The sequence below is a fragment of the Cariama cristata genome, unplaced genomic scaffold (genome assembly GCF_000690535.1).
Source record: "Cariama cristata isolate BGI_N322 unplaced genomic scaffold, ASM69053v1 scaffold4044, whole genome shotgun sequence".
Lineage (NCBI taxonomy): Eukaryota > Metazoa > Chordata > Aves > Cariamiformes > Cariamidae > Cariama > Cariama cristata.
The window spans coordinates 6,252-18,284 of NW_009611088.1; the positions used below are offsets into that span (position 1 = coordinate 6,252).

The 12,033-nt window shown below is 37.4% G+C and overlaps 1 protein-coding gene across 1 annotated transcript in view; it reads right to left on the bottom strand.

The window, feature by feature from the left end:
• Positions 1–341: 341 nt before the first annotated feature.
• Positions 342–12,033, bottom strand: part of R3HDM1 (R3H domain containing 1) — a 55,781-nt gene continuing 44,089 nt past the window's right edge. Inside the window, 8 exon segments of the mRNA XM_009698101.1 lie at positions 342–1,774; positions 2,771–2,855; positions 3,656–3,738; positions 5,194–5,350; positions 5,577–5,746; positions 8,815–8,982; positions 9,607–9,710; positions 11,981–12,033. The exon segment at positions 11,981–12,033 is cut by the window's right edge and continues 12 nt beyond it. Of these exon segments, the coding sequence (XP_009696403.1) occupies positions 1,404–1,774; positions 2,771–2,855; positions 3,656–3,738; positions 5,194–5,350; positions 5,577–5,746; positions 8,815–8,982; positions 9,607–9,710; positions 11,981–12,033 (1,191 nt within the window). The 3' untranslated portion in view covers positions 342–1,403.

The following is a 12,033-nucleotide window of genomic DNA, read 5'->3' on the forward strand; positions in this document are numbered from 1 at the left end:
TACAAAGCAATAGCCTTAAGAAGGGAACAAGTAGTTGCTCATCTACACAGCAAATCAGTGCCTGTGCTAAAAATAAAAAACCAGGGACAGTCCCTTATGGTGTCTGATCAATTTCTCTCTTTTACTTATATAGGGAAACATTTAAAAGTGACAGAAGGGCAGGATAATGTAAATAAATGCTTCAAGAAGAGGAACAGCAATAGTGGTTCTTTGAGAAGTTCTAGTATTTGTGTTATTTTTAAGTTCTTTTCTCACATCTGAAGGGATCCAAACCATTAATACGTGTTCATCCACATTTCAGAAGACTCCTTGAAGTTTAAATAAGTGCACTGAAAAAAGTCTGTGTTTGTAAACATTTATTTTCTTGAACTGAAAAAGGCTTGCATCAGCACACATTGTACAGCCTTGCAAATTACACAAATTGAAAGAAGTTTGTTTCGTTTATGTGCAATGAATCTTTAAAGTCCAGTGAGCATCTGCAAATGATGAAAACTTAAACCATTAAAAAGGTTTCCAGCACTTATCAAACACAATTATCTTAGCGTGAAAAGGAAGAGAAAGAGATCCATCCATACTTGTGGGAACACAATTAAAGTGCAAACATTTTGTCACTTGTGAAGATACATCTTAAGTTTCTTCACACTTTTGCTAAAAAGAAGAAATATTAAAACGTGATTAAGTGAACATTCTTTGTAACCTATTCATATTCCCCTTTAAATAATTATTAAACTTGTTGAATCAGAAGCGAATCCTTCAAGGGTACAACCTACTTGTAATTTCTTTTGACATTGCTTGAATGCATCTCAAAAGAAAATGACCTTCCAAGGAGTTAGTTACTAAAATTATATTTTTTTTTTCTTAAAAAAAAAAAAAAGAAAAGAAAACCACAAGGGACAAAGAACAGGTTAACTTGAAGACTTGGAGTAGTTTGCTAGAAAATGACTGTAATTCCTTGAAAATGGTTCTCTTTTCCCCTCCACCAATCCTCAGGTTCCTGCCTTGGAATGGACAGCTGTGTGCTGGCTGTGAAAAGGGATTATAAAATACAAATCTGAATATGGATTTTTATGAACGTTTGCTGTACAATAGAACTTTGGATCTGATACAAGAATTCAAAAATATAAAACAAAACTACTATAAAAGTAGGGGGCATTTCAACAGCATTCCTTGTAGAAAGCTGCCTGTCTCCAAGATGATTTCTTGCTATTGTCTGGGATTAACTGTATTTTTTTTCTTCATCTTGCTGGATCACTGGGTTATTTATTCTTCAATGGCTAATGTCATATGACAAAACATCCCAGGAGTCTCTGTGAAGAGACCTTGAAACCCCATAACATCAAGCCAATCAAGGAGAGGAGGACATGGAAGTGGTAGTAAAGGCTGAGCGTCCACTGCTGTAACTGCTACTGAGAACTAGCCCTTTCCAGAACATGAAAGTCGTAGTGCTTCTTGCTTGTTCTCAGCCTAAACTTGTTCACTGAGGTACTACTTTGTTTCTTCAATGCATTCTGAGCAGCTGACATTGTAGGGAACGTAGCTAGAACGGTGTAAGTGGAAGCCAAGTCACTAGGTTTGGATGGCTCAGTGTTCACGCCACTGTCTCCGCTGCCGCAGTAACGACGATGGTGGTGCTGCTGCTGTGTTTGTAGACACTGCGAATCCCTCAGCCACCGAATCTTGGCACCAACTTTTAAAAGTTCTCCAAATAGTTTTTCTGCCTCCATACGAGTTATGCCTTCTGGCAGTTCAGTAATTTCTAGAACTTTTCCCACAACTGAAACAAGAAAAACATTGAATCTGAATCGGTCATTGTACTTAACGATACAACAGCCACAATGGAAAATGCGTTATTTCATACTCGTATCTCCAGTTGACTGATACCAAACACACAGGCATTCCAGTCCTGGTATTCTAGAGCGCCTTTCGCTTTCACATTTAGCGCTGCTTACCGCTACAAGCATACAAATAAACGCTGCGAATACAAAGATAGGCCCTCAAAAGAGAGAGGGAAAAATAATAAAATAATCAACACCTAATTTTGCAGCAGGTTTGAGAACTCACTATAGTATCTCACTGGCTTTGCCTGTTAACTCTTCACACACCACCATGCTAAAAAACTAGTCTGTCTTCTCTCAAAAAATCTTCGCCAGTAAATTGTTAGAAAAAGCTGATTTATGTGTAACTTCCTCTAAAGAGTTGATAGTAGGTAACACTTGCAAGAAAAATTCTTTCCAGTAAAGATATAGATATAGATGATGTCAGGTTTTATTTGGATGACGTGTTTACCAACTCCAAAGAGCTAATCTGTAGACCTCCTAATATGTCCCCCAAATCCATGTGCATTTTTATGTTAGAAGGAGGAAAAAAAAAGGCACAAACTAATTTGTGGTATATGTTTGATTTCACATTTCATGCAAGTAAAAGGAAGCACGAGTATGTGTATTTAATATAACAGCATTTCATGTAACAATATAATAGAACTTAACGTCCAGTAAACTGACAAACTTGCTTTTCCTTTTAGCACTGTCCAATCCTGATCTCTGGTCTTTTCTCCAGCCTTCAAAACTACTCTTTTCTCATTTGACCTCCCTCTTCCCCTCTCTCCAAATCGTCTTCCTCTCCATCCTTATGTTTCCAGTGTTTGCCATGTCCATTTCTGTCCACTTACTCTTCATTCTGGCCCTCTTCTCACCTGTGCTCTTCGTGCTACATTCCCAGCCCATCACCGTAAGGCATTTTTCTGGAGGACTGTCAATCAGCAATTCTATACCTGGTTCTCCTGCACCAAGATCTGCTGAAGCAGCCTTCTTTGCTGGTTTCTTTCCCCTGTTCCCATGTCTGTTTCCAGGCTGACACTGGAAAGATTGACAAAAATTATGTACTTTAATGACAATGCACCAGTATCTTCAAATTTCTAGGTTAGCTCAGTGAAAAACAATGCAGAGGAATGGCTGGAAAATAACCTGTGCTACCCATGCTACAGAAAAGATTTTCATATCCAATTTTAGTCTAGGAGTTTAGCACTCCTGCAGTCAGGCACATTCAATCTTTGGCTTCAGAAGAAAGGGAACAAATGATCAAAAAAAAAAAATATCACCTTATATCTTCTTGGAAGAACACTACCCCCCACCCCATCACATCTTCTGGCTGATCTCAGGTAGAACTGAGCAGGGTAGAGGTAGGAGGTTTGTGTGTCTGTCGCAAAAATTAAATAGATGGCAAAACCTTTTAGCTTTGCTAACACTAATGTTTTGGTTTTCTTCTTATAAGAAACAAACTCGCTCTTTGTTTAGAAATACCCACATGTATTTTCTATTTTTTTTTAAAAAATTTGTTATTCAAATAAAAGAAAATCCTTTTAGCAAATGTTCTCTCTGTGAATTTTGGAACCGCTGGTGAATGGCTTAAAAAAAAAAAATAAATCCATAATCTACACTGTACCTGAAGCTAGATTTCAGGAAAATTTTTCTCACTTTTTTTAAGATAGAACAAACAAGAACAATGGGAAGTATCAACACAGAATAAAACCGTTACTGGAAAGCAATCACCTTCCACTCAATTATTTTTCTAATGCAATTCCCCTATTCAAGTGGTTGTAACGGTAGTCCTGAACTGTTTTTTTTCAGCATTACCAGGAGATTGTTCTCTTTAATACCTGTTGGCTTGTTACTTGTCCACGTAATAAAGATGGTGGATTGTATTGCAGGGGTTGGCCAAGCAATGGGTATCTGGCATCTCCTTAAAGAGAAAGGTAATTAGAAGGGTTTTTCTGTTATATGAAATTTTCCTCCAAGTTCCTCTTATGATGTATATCTTACACAGAAGAGAACGCAGAATAACTATGCACAAAGCAGTGTATTTGGCTAGGCTAACAAAATAAGATTCGGCATGATTAAATAAATGTAAGTCAGTCACGTACTGATCACAAGGTAAAAAGCTACAAGCTTTCTTGCATTTCAGGATTATGCTGAGAAACACACTGCAAGGTTTTCTTCATTGCCATCTTATTTAAATCCTCTCATTTCAAAATGAGCTTAATAAGGCTAAAGCTCCTCTCAGCGTACTAATTTCAGCATTTTCATGCTTATATCCCTGATTAGAGCCAGGTACGTCTTCACATTCCTATTTGCTCCAAGGATCCACAAAGACAATGGAACAGAAGTTTTTAGTAATCACGGAAGATTAAGAAAGTTGAAGGTATACCTTACAACAGGCAACCTGGAATTCTTACAGCATTGGAATACAAAGCAACGACAAAGATCATGCAGCAGATAAGACAAAGACAGACAAGAAAATAAGGTTTTCTTTATCAATAAGGAAGACATACGGAATTTTCTGTAAGTTTTGCTTTAAAACATGTCTGTGAAATAGATCCATTAATTTTGAGTTTGGGAACTAAACCAAGATGTCTTTGCTCACTCACAAAGGTTTTTTTTATCATTTGGTTTTTAAACGTTCTCAACTATCACATCTCAGTGAAAACTCTGTATTTTCTGTTTTTCTGTTAACATGGCAGCAGAGGACTGAAATTCTTCTACAAGGACTTTTTTTCTGTCTTTAGGTGGGTACTATCTGAAATACTAATTAACGTAGCAGCAGTACTGGCTAGAGGCTCTAGTCCCACCCTGCTAGTTCTTCTACAAAGGAATGAAGAATTCTCGCTTAGGCAGTGGTTTGATTCAGTGCATCATCAACTAAGTGAGTTTGGCAGAACATTCATCTCAACATTGCATTTCTATATCCTTTCCCCCAAAAGATAATATGCCCGCCTAATGTATTAAGATCAGCTAGTCCCACATTATTTTATCTTTGTAGCTCTAAAATTATATCTTTTGTGACAGTGTGTGTCAGGTTCTTGATTTATGGTTAAAACTTGAAGCGGAATTATATCAAACATTTTATTAATGTTTTCAGTGCTGAAATGGAGAATTTCACGTATGTGAAAGCTAGCGGGTTATAAAAGCTCGCACAATAACAAGAAGATCAAAAGCTTTTGAGAATACAGGGGATGGTATCAGTGCAGAGAGATAAGGTGAGATTTTGCATGATGCTTGAGTGGATAATTCTGGTGATCCTGCTTCAATAGCATTACTACTAAAGTGAGCCACAGTTTGTCAGAAAATCCTCATATAAATTGTATTTTAAAACATTCAAACAGAAAACATACACGCATTTAGTTAACTAAAAATATACCTTGTCCAGGGACAAAAGGTCTAGAAAACTGGGACACAATAGAAAGAGGTGTTAATGTGGGACGGATGTTGATGTTCTTCATGTTTGATAGCTGAGCTGGTGCTGGTGATTGGGCTGGTGAGGTGACAGGACTACCTAGTTGAGGACTATGCTGCAACTGGAATAAACGACAAGTCAGTGTTTTAAAAGGTACCTAGTTGAACAAGCTAAACAGCACCCACAGCATTCAAAGTAAAGTTAAAATAGCTATATTAAGTATTATCAGAGCAGGTTTTTATTGCCCAAAAAGAACTTTTGAAAAAAAAACCCCACAACCAAATATGCAAATATGCAACCTAGGCAAATTTTAAGTCATTCTGGAAAACAACCCAACCCCCTCATACCTGTGCAGCACTGTCTAAAGTGCTAAGTTCTGTGGACTTCTGCCCCCTTTGATGATCACAGTAGTATTTATTCTGTTTCCATTGTGGAGGTGACTGGTTCCGAGGCTGAGGATTGTTAGGTATATTTAGCTGCATCATTACTACTCCTCCACCTGGTGGTGGTGCTACCGCTACAAGACAAGAAATCAGTAGGCTACCATTAGTTCATCACGCATTTCATTTTTCATTTTAGCAGAACAGACGTGAATATAAAAAAAAGGGAAATAACATAATGAATATTTTGCTAAATAAGCTGCTGAATTGTAGAAAACTAGAGCAATATCTTCTGTACAATTACATTTCCACTATCAAATAAATCTGCGATAGTTAACTTAGAGAGGGCTTCCCAGAACTAGAAAAGATAGCAGAACCACTGAAACTCATTATTGAGAAAAGTTTTGAAATAAGTCATTCTATTTGATAGTAGTTGAAACTATCAACATTCACTTTAGTTCCTGTCAGAGCAATGTGTTGGAGAACATGTGGTATTAAGCAAAAAAATGCTTTATTTAAAAATAGAGGTTACCTAGTTAGTTTTACATGATATACAGCACTACGGACTCAAAATGTTTTCTCTGATATGATGGCATCATCAGAAAGACCTGGAATCAGTCTTCAGAGTCTGAAGTAAAACTCATTTACAAGTTCTACACAGAAACGTTTTTCCGGGCAGCGACTGCAAATTGATCCCCACATCCTGTACCGCTTAGCTACCGTGCTACCTCCAGAAATGCCAGAGTCAGGGGAGAACAGCTGAACAGCCCATGCCGTTCCGTAAGGTTTCACTCGAGGAGTTGTGACGAGAGGCTGCCCGAGAGAGAAGGGGTCTTCCCCGTTGACCTGGCTCTGTCCCAGGTAATTTATATAACCTCCTGTTTTACTTGTAAATGGTTGTTCGCAATTTCCTTCTCTGCTCTACCCGCTGTTTACAGCATTTCTCAGAAACCACAATTAAAACACATGGCTTAAACGTCATTTAATCAGCCACCTTTAAAGAGAGAGTCTACAATCTTGACAAGTTACTACCTACGTCATAGTATCAGTTAGGAGCAGTCAGATACAGATGATAAAGTGCATTCCTCTTGTATTTTTAAGAATGGGCTATTGTTTTCACTACCCCTGGGCTCCACAAAAAGAGACTCCTTCCAAAAAGCAAACCAAACAATGTAGAATAATGAACTCATAGTATTAAAACTGTAATAGCCTTTGATTTACTATATTGATATTTATAAAAATAAACAAAGTAACATTAGCAATGTTTTCACATCTATACTTCCTTTTTAATGGCAAAAAGTTCTACTCGTGTTACAGATTGAAATGGAAGCATCAGATATCTGGCCAACTTTAGCAGAGGATATAAATTTAAGAGTCCCTGCTCTGTCCCTATGAGAGCCACATTGCAAATATTTCTATTTTGTTGAGCAGCAAAATAAAATATAACTCTGTTTATGGATATCTACTACATAATCAGAATAATATGTAACACAACAGTTTCCAAGTGGTAAAGCCATAAACTTATGTAATCCCTATACGTAAACCCGAGATGCAGACAAACATCTATATACACACACTACATTTTACACAAGAAAATTGGTTTCAATGATTTATACATATATTCATAAACACTATAAATGATACTTATTTACATCTTACTGTTTTGTAATATTATAGCACTTTGTTCTGCAGCACTCTAGCATGCTCTTTTGACTTATCTCTGTTCTGTGAGAACTGAACACCCAACAAAGACATGCTTGTCTTTCGAAACCAGTACAGCACCATTTCTAAAAAAGTGTCACAATCTGACAATGCTATTTAAACTGCAAAAGAAAACTTTGTACATCCAGAAAAACTTGTTCTTTCTACTACCTTTAGTTCCACAGCATTTCAGTAAATGAAAATAAATGGAATTCTTTTCCTAAACAATCATCCTGACAAAACTAAGTGTCAGAACGCATAAGTCAGTTTGCAGACACTTTATCACCTGTCAAAACCCATGAGAAGGGAAACCCAGAAGAAATCCTTGAAAGGCTTCCCAGATTTGCAGTCTGGTCCTCTGTAACTTTTGCAAATGAAAAGAAACACAACCCTGCTGCTTGTCTGCCTATGTCCTCATTGTCCTCACCTCAGAGGCTTTGATTCATCACCTCAATATCACTTACTGAAAAGCATGCTTTTCTTTATTCTCTCAAAATTTGTTCTCCCTGTGTCACAGAGGGCTTCCCCCTTCCCCAAACTTCTTTAAATTGCAGTCTAACGAGTTTGAACCACACCTCCGAAACAGCAGACAACCAGCACTTCCAGGCCAGATTAGGAGGGTAGAAGGACAAACTAGTGCGAGACCGATTTCAGACATCCTGAAACGACCGTCTTCCAGAATCAAAGCCAAACAAACTTGAAGCAAAATGGAAACAAAGCCAAACCTGCCCATGAACTATAATACACTGCGAATCCAGCTATCTTGCCACATAACTGCAAGTTATCTATTTACAAAATAAACAGGCTCTAAAAATATCTTAAAAGATAAATGTTTGTGAGAAACACCACATCTATAGGTCATTGACCTAGGGTTGTTTAATCTATTGCTTGCTTGCAAAATACTGAGATAACAGGATTTGAGATTACCCTTTTTGGCCAACCAAACCTCTAATGTATCAAAATCCTTATTGGTAAAATAAAGACAACACCGCTATGATCACAGGATTGTTCTGTAGCCGCTTGTTTGGAGGCTGACCCAGGTGCTCTTAATTTCCTGACCAGTCCATCAATTTTATGGTTGGAAATTCAGAGCTTTTAAGTGGTTGGATATTAACATTTATAAACATTTCATGGCTATGACAAGCTCTGTGTCATCACTGTTTTCACATGTCATTGAGGCTGCTATTTATACACCTTCTAAAAATTACCCAAATATTTTGTGTATCAAAACATTCCAAACCTGGTTTAAGTGCTTCTGCTAAGTGACACGTACCTGCTGAAGGCTGCCCCCTTGAAGTTGGCTATTGTTTTACTTAAGTTCGAAGCTATCATTTTAAAAGTTACAATAATAGCAATTCAGATGAAGAATCACAAAAAAAAAAAGTATTTGCAGAGATGGCACTCAAGTTGGAGTTGTTCTAGCAGTTAGCCATGAAATCAATCTGATAATTTACAACAGATTTCTAGACAGAATGGCTCAGATGAAACTCCCAATAAAATATACCTTTTATTGGCTGCATGATGGAAAGAGCAGTGGGCGAACTTTTACATGATGAGGGTGGAGACACTATGCTGTAGTGCACAATGGAAGCAGCCTGTTGTGGCTTTGACTTTGATGAAGGTGGCAGTAATGTAGGAGGTGATGGCTTCTGACTTGAATGGTTGCTATAAACTATGAAAGTAAAAGCGGTAAATAAGGCTACCATAAAAACAAAACGAAAACACCCCACACAGCTTTGGAGTATTTCATTTAGCTTTTCAGAAGGTCAAAAAGCTACCTCTCCTCTCTGTCCAAACCCAGAAAGCTTACAGTTTTCATCCTCTTCTCAGGAACTCTTAAGAAAATCATTACTCCTACTCCATTAAGTGAAATGTAGAATCCTTCTTGAGTAGAAGAGCCAAGTATACTGCTTCCAAAATATACCTTGCTTGTTCTATCAAATGTAAACCCAAATCTCAAAATTTTCTGACCCACGTAGCTATTGAGGAAAAGATGAAAGTCATTCTGCTGACAATGTACAGTTCTCACATCTGTCTCAACTCACAAGCAGATATGCAAGGCATTACAATGTACATCACTGAATTCTAAGAAAGTAACTGGGAAGCTTTCAATGATACACAAATTGAGATGTCCAAGTCAAACTGCCTCCGATATAACTTCAAAACGGAACACAGCAGGAAATATAATATTGTGGTTAATTCTAAGTCAAACCCTCAACAGCCAATATCCAATCACCCAATGTAAGAATAGCTAGACATTTTTGAAGTCTTTCAATAAAAACTTTATTCCCCCAACCTGCACACTGCTGTCCTTGAAGCTGCTGCGAGTTGCATGGTGATGATGTTCTAGGAAACTGTATCTGCTCCGATCCTGGAGGCTGCAAATATCCTACTGATGAACTGTAATAACAATAATAAAAAAAGAACATGATTAACAGGCATTTATGCTACACTCATTTATTTAATCATCACTGCTGCATTTGCTGTCTACACCTACTGCAAATCACTGAGATTTTGTTAATTTTAAAGTCAATAATATTCTATTCCCACCTACCCCCAAATCTACTCCTCCTTCAGAAGACTGAAGTTTCACATCTCCTCCTTGGCAAAAACCTATGCCCTGCATACATCAAGAAGCCATACTAATTCACCTATTTTGATATACTATTTTCGTGTTGATAGTGCCGTATCGGTATAAAGACATGTAGAATAATGATAAAAAGACAATTTGTTGTCTTGCCCAGTTAACCAGAATGAGGTGTCAGTTAAACGATCACCACAGAACCTGCCATGAGGATTTCAGACGCAGTCCCTCAGCTGGAGGCTGGCCCCATGCAGCTGACCCAGCTTATTCAGCACACCAAACGAGCACACCTCTGCTTCAGCATAAAGTAACACGTAAACTAACAGCGCAAAGCCTTTCCATGGCTTTACCAAATAGGGTGTGGGAAAAGGAAGATGACTCAAGGAGATAAAACATTTGTTTGTAATATGTAGGAAAAGGATAACTTTAAAAGTTTATTTATGCCAGGTGTTTTTCAAGGCATTCAGGGGAAAATGGGTAAGTAACAGATAGAGGCAAATTCTACCGCACCACTAACGGATCATACTGCCAGAGCCAGAACATCAGGCTAGTGGGCCATAATCAGAATGGTGCCTATAGAATCCTGTACTTCATTTCTGTACTAACAGATAAAGTAAACATTCTGAGGGAATGAGAAAAAAAAAATTTATTACTTCAAATTGTGGAAAATAGTAGGTGTAATCCTGTTGGACTTAGCGTTTTTACTTATGTCGTCACAGAAAGTTTGTTCCATCCTTTGTCCCACAGTTCAATTCTATATTAAAGATTCCCTTCCATTAAAGCAGACAAAACTCAGTGAAAACTAAAAGAGGTGGTTTTATATCTGCATGAGATGTGCGCTCTCACACAGCTTCTCATCTGTCTACTGATTATAGCTTTCAATAGCGACCTGTAGGTTTGCGACTATTCAGTTCCTGCAGAACAGTATTCCACTTTCCTTGTCAAAGTGCTGCAACATAACTATTTTGATAAAAGCAAGATGCTGTCATTAATTGCTAGTCTGCTTTGAATTCCTAACAAGTGTTTCTCTGTTCAAAAGACAGGCATTCTAAATGACGCAAAAGATCAAGCAACAAAACTTACTTCAAAAAAAGTCTGGGATTATGTCTCCCTATGACTTCATTGAACCTCAAATATAACTACAGAAGGGTAAAAAGAACCTTCAGATACAAAGAACAAGAATTCAGATTTAAGTAGACAAAGCCATGCAGCGATGACATAAATACAAATGTGAATCTCTGCACTCACAAAAGGGTGAAGCAAGCTTCATACTGTTGCTGGTTGTTTAAAAGCTGCGAGCAAGGTATTTTTAAATGATGCACATTTGTAAGTTCAAAAAAACAGAGAAGGAAAAATTTGTAATAAGCATTAATCCTAATGAATCCTTTTAGGTATCTGCCTATCTGTTCTCCCACAAATACTCAAACTGTGTTTGGGACACAGATGTATACACAGGGAGGTCTGTACATGTAGACCAATCTGCTGTTACCAAGGTAGGTTGAAAAATAATATAACTATTTATCAAACAAAAGCAGAGCATAGGAAAAAGTTCCTATACTTGTTTCATAGCCAGCTTTGTGCCAGCAAGCCTCATTAGCAACACGGACAAAGTAAGCTAAGCTCCTTCCAGACAAAGCTCCAAAAAAGGGAAAAAAAAAATCAGTCTTTTTCTGGGATTGAAGTTCTCTTTTCTCTATATCTTATTAAAGGAATATCTTTGACAAAACCAGTGAATGTGGAGAGTCGTCTTAAATGCTACTGCAAAAAGGCATTGCTGCTGAACACACTGGTGTTTCATGTATAAGAAAAGGAATGCAGAAAACTTAAGATGTGGAGCTGTAGTAAAGTATTTCTGAAAGTGACATGGAAACTACGTTTTCCAGTCTAAAGAGTATGTCCCAATTACAGCAGTACTGGTTGTTTTAAGTTAATTGCATAAGAGCAAAAATAAATAGATAATGAAAGCATCTGTAAGCCTGCCTTTAAAATACATTTTAATATATGCAATACTATAGCAGATCCTGTCAGTTATTACAAGGCAATTAAGCCTAGTTGCTTAGAAATCAAATAACTAAGTTACACTCACCTTAAATTATTCTGTTGACCTGATGGAATGACACTGTAGTAAACCGGCATTCC